Raw genomic sequence first — 16,269 nt, 5'->3', positions numbered from 1 at the left:
TGAAAGTAGAAGTGCTGGAAATGTTTGTAGTCCAGACATCATTTATGGAGAGAGAAAAGAAGCTGCCAAGCTGGAGAGCAGTGGAAAGGCATTTACACAGCAGCACAGTTAAAATGTTAACTAGAGATATATAGGTGGGAAGCTGCTGGAAAAATTAATTTGAATTTGGGTATGACAACAGCTTTAATAGGTTGCAGAGGAACATGTGGCTGGAAATGGGGTAGGAATTTGCAGAGTTGCTTTTTTTGAGGAATGCACTTGTACCAGGGAGAACCATTAACATCGTACAATATAGAATCAGGATAATAAAAATCAAAGTTCAAATTGGAAGGTGAAATTTCTGTTGCATGGTTTGGAGGTTTTAATCACATCGTGCGACCAGTGCTTAAATGTTATCACAAAAACATCATCTGTGTCTAGCAGGTGCCTAAAACAAAAGCTGAGCTGTTTAAAAAGCAGGCAACAGGAATGAAACGTTGAGCCTACTGTAGCAATTGAGCAGTCTGCCTGCCACCCACAATCCATTAGTAAAGGTATGATTAAAATCATACCAAATGTACAATCCCACTTCAAGATGGTCATATATCTGTTGCACACTGGATCCAATTTTGTTGATTTTTTTAAATTGTAGAATTCCAAATGTATTTAGTATTCAGGGCTTTGTTTGGGTACAGCTTCAACCAAGACCGCAAAAAATGGCAGAGATTTGTGGACATAGTGCAAACCATCACGCAAACCAGCCTCCCTTCCATTGACTCCATCGACAGTTCACGCTGCCTTGGCAAGGCTGCCAGCATAACCAAGTCTCACCCCAGCCATTCCTTCTTCTCCCCTCTCCCATCAAGAGGTACAAAAATTTGAAAATGCATACCTCCAAATTCAGGGACAGTTTCATCCCAGCTGTTATCAGGCAACTGAACAATCCTCTCAATACCCAGAGTGCGGTCCCGATCTCCCATCTACCTTATTGAAGACTATCTTTTATTGGACTTAACTTGCACCAAATGTTGTATCTTTTATCTGCGCACTGTGGACAGCTTTGTTGTAAATAATGTATTGCCTTTTCTTTGACTGAATAGAATGCAAACAAAAGCTTTTCACTGTACCTCGGTACACATAACAATAATAAACTAAACCAATGCCATGTATAAAATGGTAAAAATAAATCCAACTGATCGGATTTAAAAATCTGACGGGGCAGTAATGATTACTAGATTATGTGTTTTAGTAGTTCTAGATCTCTTGCTCAAACAGGACCATTTAGCAGGTGTTCCATTGAATGAGCTGCCATCTGTGAAACATTAACCCAAGGACTCCTTCTCTTTTCAGGCTGGACAATTTGCTTAATATGGCCTATGGTGTAAAGAGGTAATTAGAACTCCACAGACTGCCAGATGTCCATGTTGGCACAGATGTTGCTAATTTATTTTGACTAACATTTTTATTTTTTCCACCAGCATGTTAAACTTTTGTTTCAGATTTCAATTCTTTTGGTTCTTTAAAAAGATCCATAACTCTTGTTTGCACACTTCTTTAATTTGCAGGTTGTTCAATTCAGTTGATTCAGGTGCAACAGCTGCATATGAAATAGAACCAAAAAGACTGATCCGCAAGCAGATTGGCCACTGCTGCTGGTTGGAGCTTAATGGGGGGGAAATAACCACAGTGATCCTGTGTCTCATGGTTAATGTGCAAACAGGCAGGAATTTACCAAAATTTATTTCTTGTTTAAAAAGTATTACTTATTGGAAGTGTTTGAATTTTCATAAATTCTTCAGTTGAATAATGGCCGCTGTATGCACCTCTATCGCTACATTTGGAGTTTTCACAGTTCAGTGCTTCCCAGTAATTTTTTTTCCTCTATTTTGTTAACAAGATTAAATTGCATTATAAATTAGTTTGCTAGAGCTTCAAACACATTGTGAATTTTAAGGCAAGATTGAGGCCTAAATTTTGAAGCAACATTTTTATTCAATAATGGGAAACTGGTGTTACAATAAAATGAATCGACCATTGGTTAATGAAAAATAAATTTGGATTATATTATTTATATTTGCAATAATTAAATAGACATTATCCACAAACATCAAGTGATTCTATACATAAAAACTGAGTTTGAAGCTTCAACAGACTAAAATACTTTTCATAATGATTGCTAATTTTTAAATGCTTTCTCAAAAATTACATCTAATACATGTTAAAATAAATTTAGAATTATAAACTGTTTAGATAGATACAAGAAAGTAACAATATAATATTGGGTTATTAAATATATTATAGCAATTATGTTAATGGATCAAGTGTAATGTGTTATAACTGAATCAAATTTCCTGTTAAAATATATCTGATATGACAAATATAGGTTGATTTTATCTCAAAGTAGCAATCAATTTTGACAGATTCTCACCCATCACAATTGATGGCATGACCAGTCTTGTTGGAATGAATATTCCTGGACATACTGGAACAGGTTGGTGTATCTTCGTCTACAACCTCTCTCCTGATTCAGATGAAAGTGTTCTCTGGCAGCTTTTTGGACCATTTGGAGCCGTAAACAACGTCAAGGTCATTCGTGATTTTAACACAAACAAGTGCAAGGGATTTGGGTTTGTCACCATGACAAACTATGATGAGGCAGCCATGGCAATTGCAAGCCTGAATGGATATCGCTTGGGTGATAGAGTTCTGCAAGTATCATTTAAAACCAACAAAACCCACAAATCTTGAAGTACCAATTTAGTGTTAAATTCAAGAACAAATGGAACTTTAAAAGGCTTATATTGAAGATGGACTTCATAAGCCATTGTTGCCTGAGTATTAACATAAGATATTCTGTGATGAAGCAGGAAATGATTTTATAATGCTAGAAAACTTTGATGCATTGAATGTTCTTTCATGGCTCTTGTTCAAATTATACATAGATAACGTGTGCAGGAATTTTTACCCAGCCTGCTACTTTTCCTGCCTTCTTCGAAGGTGGACCTTTTTAAGTCACCCATTCTCAATTTAAAAAGATGAAGAAAAATTGACGTTTTTACAAAAAATAAATTTCAAAAAGAATACATCAAAATTGATTAACTATAACAGCACCCCTTCCACCCCATATTTCAAAGAAACGGATCTGCTGATGCGCTTTTGCAGATGTTTTAGTTATTCCCTTTTCTTTGTATCATGTAAACATCAAATATTACCTGGTTGGAAAGGGGGATACCTGATGACATAATTTAAACAATGTTGCCAAAGAGTTGGTCTCTTTGCTGAAAATGGGTTTCAAAAGATCTATTTTTATATTAAAAAAGGATTTTTACAGGATCTGGATTTGAAAATGAGTATTTTGACTGACTTATACAGGGGAAAAGGACAATTTTGTCACATTCATACTGTACTGATACTTTTTAGGATCAAGATGTATGTTTAAATTTGGGCTGTAGATTGTTTTTCTGAACGACGGGGAAAAAAACAGATGATGTTCATATCTTTCATAACAAAATAGCAGGGAGTGATCTCCCCAGGCACACAGTTCCCCCACAGTCAAAACCCAAAAGCAAGGAGATTAGTCGCTAATCGTTTTTTTTAAGTCATCAGTAACAGTTAGGCAATGCCATAAAATTGCTGATTTTTTTTCTTAAAATAAATGCCAAAACTTCCTTGAAGCAGTAGCTAGGTGCTAATGAGATTACATATCTTAACTCCAAATAAAAATACGAACATTTCTTGTTTTATTCGTACTGATGTTAATGTTTATGTTGAATTTGTTGATGACTTGATTACATTTCAGCCTTTAATATTCCATTTTGGCAAACAGCATATAATTGGCATTTGTTTCACTTTATCGGTTATTTATTTTGTTGCTGATCTGCTGCATATTGCCAAACCAAATTTAGCTAGTTAGTTGTTTTATCCAATAGAAAGATGCTTCTTACATTTGTGTCTATTTCTTAAAGATTGATTTTATTTTATTTCTAAGTTGTAAGAATTTGATTGTTTTGTTACAATGGCAAAATGGTTCCAAATGATACTGTGAACTGAAGTATCTAAATATTTACTAGTGCAGAAATACAAAATATTGTTTAATATATTGTCATGTTGGTTGTGAATACTTTTCTTAATATTAGGGATGGACAAATTGCTTTTATTTTCCATTATGCGGAGAGCTAAGGGAACAAAATGGCTGAGGGAGTCCGCTCCTTTGTCCAGTGCACTGATAATTTTAGTATGTTGTGCTTGTAAGAGTCAAAAGGTCATGCTCTTCCCTGTATACTAGAACAGTAACTCGCTATGCATAATATAGTCGATAGTTAAATTTGCTATTGCTTTTGTCTTGTTAATAAACTTTTCAATAAAGTTGTCTTATTAGTATCGTTGTTATGGTTAATGTGCTTATTTTGTGCATTTTTCAATGCTAAACCCACTAATTGCATGTAGAGGAAATACTTTTACATTGAAGATGGATTTACAAAGAGCAAGTGTGCAAGCATATAATGTATTACTTTAAAAATGCTGAACTAAATTTTTGACAGAACCCTCAAACGGTTTTCAGGGATTATATTATATTACCATCTGCTGTGAATGAGCTGAATTGTTGGGAGAATTTGCAGTATTTACTAAGCATTAGTGGGGAAGGCATGTAAAATTTTCTCTACAATGTGTTTGTTTAATTAAAATATTTCTAGGACCAGGCAGTAAAATTTCACGAATTATGAATGACTTATTGTTAGCATAGCTAATTTAGATTATTTCTGAATACAGCTGTAACTGTTTTTTCATAAAACTGTTGTGTTGAATTATTTGTACTTTTAATGTCAAACAATAAACTGACGTGTGCAGAGTACCCGTGCTCCAATTGCTATATTTTTATGGTCTTATGAGTTGTTTCACTGGTGGATTTTGTTTCAGAAGCCTAATGGTATTTTTCAATGATGGTTTTGTTATATGTGTGGTTCTCGTTGTAGTGGTTCCTAACACATGTGTAGGACGCCAAATTGTTCTGAGAAGCTAGTGAAGGAAGAATTGACATTGTTACCCAGGATCCATCAATCACACCATGGAAAATGTCAAAACTCACTGGTCTTGAAATTGGTCACCCATTTTTGTGTTAAAGTTGTGTGCAAACGTAAGACCCAAAGGATCTCCCACCAAATTTCCAAAAAGACAAAATAAATAGTTCTGGAATGGATGACAAACAGGAATGTGTGGTAAAACTGTATCTATGCAATTTCTAGCAAAACAAACTCAGTTGAACACAGCTTCTGTGCACATACCTGTCAAGGGCACCAACCCCTCAAGGTGCACCCTCCATTAGCAGCAAGACATCAGAAAAGTGGAAGTGTTATGGTTTCAAGGGAGAAGGGGATAGCTTCCATATTCATTCAAAGCCCCAGAGGTGTGGCAAAGGTGACTTCTGGGGTTTAATTACTGGGGAACTATTGGGCATTAAGTGTGGAGACTTTGAGTAGACTACTTTGAAAAGTGCCATGTGGCACAGTATTTAGTGCTACTGCTTGCTGTTCCAAGGTGCTGTCTGGATACAATTTGCACATTTTCCCTGTGACTGAATTTCCACAAACTGCTTGTTTCTTCCAGAACCCAATAATGTGCTAGATTAATTGTAAATTAATTGACTGTTGTAAATAAGATAGTGATAGAATCAGGGAATTGATGAATGTAATTAACCATTTCTTTCTCAGATAGCTGCTGCAGTCCATGCCTCCCTCCTCTGCTAGGAAATGCAGCTGGTGACGTTTAGCTGGGACTTCTTGATATCCAGGTTCCAATCCAAAACATCGCCTGTCCATTCTCTCCTCAGATGCTGCTGAAGTTCCTTAGCACTTTATTGTTTGCACAGGATTTCAGCATTTGCAGTCCTTTGTGTCCAAAATTTTCATTCACTTTTTTTTCCAATTAACGATGTTAGATAGTAATATTTCATTGAATCTTGCAAGTTTAAAAAAAGCACAGGGACCAGGACAGTGGAGCAAATTGCAAAGCTGGTGCGCTGGCAAGTGGACAGGGAGCATGAGAACCAGGGACCAGTGCAGGCCGATGGGGAATGTGGGATTATTACCCGGTGAGCCAGAGCCCCATTCATTAGGATTGCTTTAAGGGCTTGTTTTTAGAGTTTTCCTGGACATATAATTCAAACCTTATTTTTAGTTTTGCCAATTAATAACGACAGTAGACTACAGTGTTGGCATTACAAACACAAATCTTTTTGAGGAACAAATCAACAATTGAAGTGTTTAGTATGATCATACACTGTTCACTGATGATTCGACAGTAAGTTTGACTTGTTTATGGCAGCAATGATATCCAGAAATACTTGACACAATGAATTACAGTAATCACAACATTTGTTATATCGCACAGCGGTAAAGTGAATGAAAAACTGCAGATGCTGGAAATCTGAAATAAAATTTGACAAAGCTGATAAATCAGACAGGTAGTGTATTGATATCTCTTATATCCTTCTATCAGGTCTCCCCAGCATTCTATGCTTCAGAGAAAACAATCCAAGTTTGTACAACTTCTCTTTATAGCTAATATCCTCCATGTAGAAAAGTACAACAAGAAAGGCCCACAATGTCTGTGCCAAACATGATGTCAAAAGCAACTCTTACCTGCCTGCATATAATCCACATCCCTCCATTCCCTGTATATCCATATGCCTATCCAAAAATCTCTTAAATGCCTCTATTGTATAAGATCAGAAGACATAAGAGCAGAATTAAGCCATTCGACCCATAAGGGTCTGCTCCAATAGATAGCCATGATCAAATGGCAGATGTCTTGATGGGCTACTTCTGCTCCTATATCTTATGAATATCAATTCAATCATGGCTGATCTATTTTTCCCTCTCAACCCCATTCTGCCTTCTACCCGTAACCTTTGACGCCCTTACTAATTAAGAACATATCAATCTCCGCTTTAAAAATACAAGACGGCCTCCACAGCAGCCTGTGGCAATGAATTCTGTAGATTCACCACCCTCTGGCTGAAGAAATTCCTCCTCACCTATATTCTAAAGGTACATCCTATTCTGAGGTTGTGGAATGACCACCACTGGAATCATCCTCTCCAAATCCACTTTATCTGGGCCTTTCATTATTTGTTCGGTTTCAGAGATGCCCCCTCTACCCCTTCATTCTTCTAAACCAGCGAGTCCAGGTCGAGAGCCAACAAACACTCCACATTCATTAACCTAATCATCCCCAGAATCATTCTTGTAAACCTCCTCTAGACCCTCTCCAACGCCAGCCCACCCTTCCAGAGATATGGGGCCCAAAACTGCTCAACAATTCCAAATGTAGTCTGCCCAGCACCTTCCAAAACCTCAGCATTATATCCTTGCTTTTATATTCTAGTCCTCTCAAAATGAATGTTAATATTGTATTTGCCTTCCTTACTATGGACTTAACCTGCAAATTAACCTTTTGGGAATCCTGCATTAGCACTCCCAAGTCCCTTTGCACCTCCAATTTATAAATCCTCACCCTATTTGGAAAACAGTCTACATTTTATTCTTAATAATAGATTCTAAATCTTATCAACCACTGAAATTAGGCTAACCAGCCTATAATTTCCTTTATTTTGCCTCACTCCCTTTTGAAACAGTGGAGTTACAAGTGCAATTTTCCAGTCCTCTAGAATCATTCCGGTCTCCAGTGATTCTTGAAAGATCACTGCTAATATCTTCACAATCTCTACAACTGCCTCCTTCATTCAGAACTATAGGGTGTAGTCCATCTGGTCCAGGTGACATCCACCTTCAGATCTTCAACTTCCCAAGCACCTTCTCCTTAATACTTTTGGTATCCTCTTTTACCTTACCTTCATGTTTCAGCTTTTCTCCTTCATTGCTTTTTTAGTTGCCTTCTGTTTTTTTTTAAAGCTTTCCAATTGTCTAGCTTCTCGATAATCTTTGCCATATTATATGCCTTCTCTTTTGCTTTTATGCTGTCTTTAAATTCCTTTGTCACCCCATTCTCCCTTTAGTATGTTTCTTCTTTAGGATGAAAAGTCTTCCGAATTACTCCCAGAATCTCCTGCAATTGCCGCTTCTTGTCATTCCTGCTAAGGTCCCCTTCCAACTTGATCCAGCACCTCCCTCATGCCTCTGTAGTTACCTTTACTCAACAGTAATATTGATACATCCAATTTCAGCTTCTCTCTCAAACTGCAGTTTAAATTCTATCACATTATTATCACTGCCTCTTAGGGGTTTCTTCACCTGAAGTTCCCTAATGAAATCTGGTTCATTATACAACACCAAATCCAAAATTGCCTTTTCCCTAGTGAACTCAAACACAACCTCCTCTAAAAACCATTTCCTAGGGATTCTACAAATTCCTTCTGGGATACAGTACCAACCTGATTTTGCGAGTGTATCTGTACATTGAAAATCACCATGACCACTGTAACGTGTCGGAAGGAACTGCAGATACTGGTTTAAACTGAAGATAGACACAAAATGCTGGAGTAACTCAGCGGGACAGGCAGCATCTCTGGAGAGAAGGAATGGGTGGCGTTTCAGAACAAGACCCTTCTTCAGACTGTCCCGCTGAGTTCCTCCAGCATTTTGTGTCTATGACCACTGTAACATTGCTTTTCTTACATGCCTTTTCTATTTACTGATGTGATTTGTGCCCTACATCCTGACTACTATTCGGAGGCCTGTATATAACTCCCATCAGTTCTTTTTACCCTTGCAATTTTTTAACTCTCCCCACAACAATTCTACATCTTCTGATATTATGTTGTTTCTTGCTCAGGATTGGATTTTGTTCCTTACCAATAGAGCTACCCCTCTGCCTCTGCCCACTTGCCTGTTTTTTCAATAGGATGTGTATCCTTGGATATTCAGCTCCCAGCTCTGATCCTCTGTCAACCACGACTCTTTGATGCCCACAAAATCGTACCGGCCAATTTCTATCACACTATAAGATCATCCACCTTGTTTTGTGTACTGCGTGCATTTAAATATAACACCTTCATTTCTGTATTCACCACCCCTCTTCTCAAATTGGTGCCCATGTTGTCCGACGTGAAATTCGTCCATTTCTAAACTTTCTGTCCTGTTTCTTATTCCAGTGACTTCAGTAACATCTCCTGTGCTTTCCTTCCCTTTAACGTTATTCTTACTTTTCCAATCTGTTGAACCCACCCCCACCTTTTAGCTGAAAGCACTATGTACAGCCCGAGGTATGCGATTAGCCAGGACCCTGGTCCCAATAGGGTTCAGGTGGCGTTTGTCCCATCGGAACAGCTCCCTCCTTCCCCATACTGACGCCAATGTCCCACGAATTCAACCCCAATTCTCAAACAGCAGTATTTGAGTTTAACTCTCTAATCTTATCGACGATGCCAATTTGCTCGTGGCTCAGGTAGCAATCCAGAGATTAGTATCTGTTTGGTTCTGCTTTTTAATTTATTCCCTTGTGCTCAAACTCCCTCAACGTGGACTACGACAACTGGATCTTTCCCCTCCCACTCTAAATTCCTCAGCAAGTCATATGGGATGTCCTGAATCCAACACAGCCTTCAGGACCCTCGTTGCTTGCGACGGAGAATTGTGTCTATTCCCCTCTGTACAATTCCCAATTCCAACTATGTGTCTCTTTCTCCCCCCTCTTGAATGGGGGGGGGGGGGGGAGTGTGTTTCTTTCTCCCCCCTCCTGATCCATTGTGCCATGGTAAAATTGCTCACCCTTCCTATGGCGCCCACTTTCGACCGCACAGGGAGCAAGAATCTCAGATCTGTTCGACAAGCTCATCCAACACTGCTTCTTGGATACCCCTGCCTGCCTCACTCGCAGCCAAACACTCTTTCTCCTGCCCACAGACCAAATTGGACGTAATGAATATAACAGGTGTGACTATCTCCTGCAACACTGCGTCCAGGTCATTCTCCCCGAACCTGATGTGTTGTAGTGCTTGAAACTCAGATTACACATCATCAGCTTTGAGCCTGCCTTCCTCGAGCGACCAACACTTGCTGCAGATGTTGTCACAAGGTACCACAATAGGATTCTTGTGGCTCCCACAGCATGCAGCTCCACACATCACGTGATCCTGCATCACTTTGTTCCTAACGGCCCCAATAACTTTATTTTATTCCTGCTGCTGCGGCTCCGTCTCTGGGTTTGAAACTGACTTGCTTGTTAGCTCAGCACGCTGCCACAATCACCACACCCAGCAGTTCCACACCACCAGCCATTCCAGGCACTCGCCACCTTCTGTGTAAAAAAGTTGCTCGCACATCTCTTTTAAATTTTGCCCCTCTCATCTTAAAGCTATGCTCTCTAATACATGATTTTTTTCATCTTGGGAAAAAGGTTTACCCTATCCATGTCTTTCATAATTCTATATACTACTATCAAATCTCCCCGCATCCTCCGACATTCCAAAGAAAATAATCCAAGCCTGTCCAACCTCTTCCAGTAGGTAATATCCCCTAATCCAGGCATCATTCTGGTAAATAAGAAAATAACTGCAGATGCTGGTACAAATCGATTTGTTCACAAAATGCTGGAGTAACTCAGCAGGTCAGGCAGCATCTCGGGAGAGAAGGAATGGGTGACGTTTCGGGTCGAGACTTCTTCATTCTGGTAAATCTCCTCTGCACCCTTTTCAAAGCCTCTGCATCCTTCCTACAAATGCGGCAACCAGAACTGCATTCTTTCTACAGAATACTTTCTACAACACATCTGTTGAGGTTCGAGAAAATGTTTATAGATGTATGGTATCTTCTCTACGAGGTCCTCTATAAGGTCATCCCCCAGCCTTCGACATTCGAATAAGAATAAACCCAGCCTACCCAACCTTTCCTCATACCGACAGCTCTCCTTCCTGGTGAATCTCTACTGCACTCTGCACACCACATCTTACCTACAGTAGAACAACCAAAATTCTAAACCATACAAACCAATTTTTATCTCAATGCTTCGGTTTCTGATGGCAAGGGCACCAAAATGCCTTCTTGAATACCCTATCATCTTGTGTCGCCCATTTAATTTAAATTAATTGTCATCTCTAAATAGATTTCATACTTCAAAACTAGTGAATAAAAAATGAATGTGTTGCATCCTTGGGGATTTTGCAGGTATGTTTTTTTAAAGAAGCTTTTAGTTTTAAGTTAAAAGTAAGTAGAGAATGGCCAGATGGTCTGAAGTATCACAGCGCTGCATCAGATTCTGAACAACTCAGCTGCAGCTGTTAATTGCACTCAATCTTCTCCTAAATGTCAAATTGATGATCTCATTTGGGTTGTTAAGAGGCAAGACCTGGCAAAGATGCAATGCCTCTCCAAAAACGGAAAAATTGGCAAGATTTTCATTTTGATGTGTTCTGCCCTGTTACAATGCAGTACTGCCAAAGAGCAGGCAAAAGGAACAGACATACTCTCTTAAACGGAATGCCATCTGGGAGCATCCAAAGCAAAGAACGCAGGGATGAGTAACATTATAAAACAATATGTCAGCCCACATATGGTATTAAATTAGAAAATATATATTACACAGAAGCCTAATTTTCCCAGAATATTAACAGTGGGGTTGAGCTGATTCATGTGTAGGCTAAAAGAACGGGCAACTCAGAGGATGGGCCTCACGAAGCCTCTTGATGAAAAGAACTCTCAGTACTTTAAGTATAAGAAAATAACTGCAGATGCTGGTACAAATCGATCTATTCACAAAATGCTGGAGTAACTCAGCAGGTCAGGCAGCATCTCAGCACTTTAAAGTGGTCACTTGCACAAAATATTTTCCAGACAATATTTTACATTGTGTATTTGAATTTACAGTATGTGGTGGTAATGTAGATTTAATGGTTCATTTCTTCATAGCAGTATATTACAGGAGTATTGTCATCGTTACTTTTGATGCTGAAGGATTGAAGAGCCGTCATTCTAAATGCTACTTTCCGGTACTAAAGACCACCATTGATACTGGACTACATCACAAATTGATGTACAAGATAAGCAAAGTAAGCAAGCTTTTTATTGACAAACTTCCTACTCAAATAACACTAGTTTAATGTGGCTCACTCCCATTCTTGGAAATTTAGCAATATACGTAATAAAAAGTCAAACGACCACCTTTTCTACCTCCAAAAATAAATTCTAAAATGCTGCCTCCCCATTAAAACAATAACAGATATATTAACACCCCTAAATACATTCCATCTGGGTATATTCATTGTATTTTTCACTCCTACCATAAATAATACACATTCATATGTACACTCATTTATATCTATGTATCAACTTCAAGGAGGTTGTCAATGTGAAAATGTCCCAAGTAAATGGAAGTTTTCAGATTTCACTAAATGATCAAAAGAATACAATCAGAAGCCAGAATTCTGACTTTTACTGCTCACTGGTGCTATAACAAAATGAATTTTCATTGTATGTTTTGAACCAGTTATCATTGCTTTCCTCATATATTTTAATAAGACTAACAAATGGCTTTCACTTGGTCCAACTTTGAACAACTTTATTCATAATTTTGCTTCTTTGATTGATATATGAAAGTATTTATCCAGAGATTTAAGGGCATGTCCCACTTAGGCGATTTTAAGGCGACTGCCGGCGACTAGGCTGTCGCCGAACAGTCGCCGGGGTGTCACGGGCATGATTGTGAGGAGTCTTCAATGAATCGTAGCGGATCTCGGCGCGTTGTGGAGAAGTCTTCCAGATAGAAATTTCTCGGCGACAGCTGGTTTGTCGCCAGGTATCGTAGCTTATTGCGGGCGCTGTCGCATGCTGTCCCCAGGTTTGCTAGGTTGTCGCAGATGCATTTAGAAGCATGTAATATTAAATTAAGAAAAGGCATTTGAAGATACCAGAAGATAGTTTTGTTTAACCAATTTATTTACCATCAGGACATTTGACAGGTAGATTGGAGGTGACAGTTTGACGGTCAGGTAAGCGTGGGAATTTCGTGATGTTTCCAAAGATGGTGTAATTTCTTAGCCAGGTGCTAGTTTCACAAAAAAAGTAACTTGTATCGACCTGACTCGGCATTGTCGTGGTCATTGTCATAGGGTAAAAGAAAATTTAGGTGATCTGCTACGACTTTAACAGTCGCCTTAAAAATCGCGTAACTGGGACAGGCCTTTTACTCTTCCACAATTAGTAGACTCTGCCTCTACTCCAGAACCAAGGACAAACTTCTTAGGGCGCATGTTCGTAGAGGCCAAGTTCCAAACCATTGTGGATTTCTTTGCTTCAAGGGACTGGGTCCCATACTGCTCACCCAGATAACAAATGTCTTTCACTAAACCATTTTGAAAGTTAAGCCTTCAGAAAGTGACTGCTTTGAGTCTTTCTAATGAGATCACATGAAACCTAAGCATAAACAGTTAACACAGTGGTAGAGGTCAACAGCCACTCAAACTACCATCAATGGCCTTTAAACACACCATACTCACCTGTAGTAAAATCTGTAGATTGTTGTGTAGGTTCTGATGCAAACATTTAAGTGGAAGCAAGTCATCATAGATACCAAAGCACTGGCAAAGAAGGAGGCACTTATTTAACTTTTACAAATACTTTAATCCATATTTAAAAGCCCTGTTGAATTATCTTACTGGACACAGATGATTAAATGGAGAAATAAAACTCTTATAGGACAAGCACAACAGTGGACAATTAATAAGCATGGACCTTAAATTATATGTTTTTGTGTTACATCATTAAATAAATCCTAACTTGTGGAAGTACTGCAAAACCGATATATATATCTCTGTTGATTGACTTAAGATAAAACTTCTCACAGCAACTAATAACCTAGGTGTACGTAACAAGATAACAATGAAGAAAGATGATGTGGTTGGTAAATACAGTAATCAAAATATCAAAAGAATTGGGCTTTGGTAGCCAATCAGGAATTAGTGATGTAGATAATCACATACTCCAGCTGTAGATAATTAGGATGAAGACCAAGAGGCAAAGAAAACTACCATCACAATTGGAGAAGGAATCAATCTAGTCAATTGACACAAAAAAAGTATGTCTGGCTCAGGCTGACTGAGAAACATACATACACAGCAGCTATCAATTGTTGGAGACCTGCAAGTGCAATTGATTATGTAATTTCAAAGCACTTTAAGTGATTTGTAACAGTGGTAAATATATTGATGGTATAATGCACAATCTAACTAAAGCTATTTAGTTAAAGGAACTGAGTCATCTTTCTTGTACATCACAAACTCAGACTTTGCCAGGAACAGAAGGCTCTGGTCTTACACTGCCAAGAAGGAGTTTTACTGACAGATATTGCATAATCTTGAACATTAAGCAGCCCTCTATAAGGGCTCAGTGTCACACAGGACGGTGTATTGTCTAAATCCCTACTTTTGTTGACGTTGGAGTTGAATGAAATCAGTTTTGAGTCAACTAATCCCAATTACAGTTTTGTTGTTTAAAAAAAATCAAGGTCATAAGATCTATAAAATGCTATATAAACTTGGTTGTTTTGATACCACTGGTGCATTACATTGAGGGGAAGATGTATTATAAACTTTTTAATTGACATTTAAGACATATTTAAGGATTTCAACAAAACACAGTGAACATTGAAAAGCATACACAACAGGGATAGTAAATACAATAATTGGGGGAATGGAATTGTATTTTATCAGCTTCACAGAATAATTTTCATAACAACACTTAAAGGAAATTCTTATAGTTGATTTGCAGTCTATTTTGGTAGACGGACCATGGAATGATGTTCATTTCTATTCAAATATATTAAAAGTATTCACAAAGCCCAGTTCAAAGCTTTGATTGAAAATATAATTGATCAATAGCCAATTTTGTGTTTCCCAGAAGTGGTTGAAATGATACCAATGCTTGACATAACGTATTCTTTTTAAATATTGCGAGCAGCAACTTTACATGTTTCAAACACCAGGATGCAAAATTATCATTGCATTACCTATTGTTCATTGGTAGCCCGGGCATAAAAATGCTAATTTCTTAAGAGTTAACTGTTCATTTGAAAGGCCTCACTGTAACATTTTTTATTTTTCTTAAAAGGCATCGCCTGAACTGAATTACCCACAGCATCATTGGTAGCAGCTGGGTCCACTTAGCTGATATTGGTTTGGACACCTGAACCTTGTCAGTCTACACCCTACAAAACCCGGGAGAAGGAGGGAGAAAGCCTTTCCAGTGGAGTTGTTCCCCTGTCGCAGGTTTGAGGAAGATTGAACCACTGGGACAAACCTGAGACTGCCAATGCCACCATATGTCAAGAATGGACTGCTGGGAAGAAGCCCTAGTCAGCCAGTTTCTCTACTGAGGCTAAGACCGAGTGGCCGGGGCAAGCCTGAGACACCATTGCCACTTTCTGCCCACAGACAACAACGGACTATGTCCACACACGGAGTCAAAGAGTGAATCTCTAGGGTAATTCTGAGACCACCAGCCCTTCATGCCCCAAAGCTGAGCTACTTGGATAAACCTGAGATTGCAGGAGCCTCCTGTCAAGGCAAGGATGAACTGCAGGGAGAAGCCTGAGTTCATGCCTTCTCCTTTATGACCAGGACTGAGCAGCTGGGACGAGCCCAGCATTGGCAAGTCACTGCACATGTGCCCTGATGGCAAAGGACAGCACCCCCGTGCAGTCCTGGTCTTTCTTGACACTGTAAATAAAATATATCATGCGAAATCATCCTGCTGTGAGTGTCAGTATGGTCACGGCTGAACCCGATGTCATCTCCAACACCACACTACACAAGCAAATTCACTATATCATTCACTGATAAGTAAAACTTACAAATCTTTCAGGTTCAGTTTCTGTCAAACAGGGTTTAATCTATCTACATGCTTATCACCAGAATAATCATTTCTATCTACATTAAAGCATTCCAGACAATTTTCTAATGTTATTGCTAGGAGAAATGAATTTCTTAAAAAAAGGTTTCACCTTAGATTCAGAATGACACTTCATTAGTTTACACATTTGCTGTTTATCATTTGTTTTGTGCATAGCTTAAAGAATTTACATTTAATTGCAAATTTTCAAAATTAATTTACAAAATTCTGCTATCATTATTTTGTATCGGTGTTCTACACAAACTTATAAACACTGTACATTCATTTTACAGGTTCTGAAATGCTCCTGTTATCTTCTCAGTGTAGCATCTATAGCTATTTGTCTTCAATCCTTTCCTTCACTAATTGCCCTGTCCTTTGTGCAATGCTTTCCTTCCCACACTCTCCCTACTCTTTGGTATGTCTATGAACCTTTCCTAATATTTGTAACAAC

General features: G+C 38.5%; 1 protein-coding gene across 11 annotated transcripts in view; it reads left to right on the top strand.

The window, feature by feature from the left end:
• The window catches only part of elavl4 (ELAV like neuron-specific RNA binding protein 4), a 69,952-nt gene extending 54,289 nt beyond the window's left edge, over positions 1-15,663 (top strand). For 4 of the 11 annotated variants that reach the window (XM_078408559.1, XM_078408558.1, XM_078408560.1 and 1 more), the window contains exons 6-7: positions 1,330-1,368; positions 2,400-4,825. In XM_078408559.1, coding sequence (XP_078264685.1) covers positions 1,330-1,368; positions 2,400-2,727 — 367 coding nt within the window. In that variant the 3' untranslated portion in view covers positions 2,728-4,825. Of the gene's footprint in view, positions 1-1,329; positions 1,369-2,399; positions 4,826-11,840; positions 11,981-15,035 lie in introns of those variants that run through there. The other 7 variants (XM_078408563.1, XM_078408561.1, XM_078408566.1 and 4 more) reach the window with 6 other exon arrangements.
• The last annotated feature ends 606 nt before the right edge of the window (positions 15,664-16,269 follow it).

Source organism: Rhinoraja longicauda, chromosome 11 (genome assembly GCF_053455715.1).
Source record: "Rhinoraja longicauda isolate Sanriku21f chromosome 11, sRhiLon1.1, whole genome shotgun sequence".
Lineage (NCBI taxonomy): Eukaryota > Metazoa > Chordata > Chondrichthyes > Rajiformes > Arhynchobatidae > Rhinoraja > Rhinoraja longicauda.
This window is presented reverse-complemented; position numbering and strand designations above follow the sequence as displayed.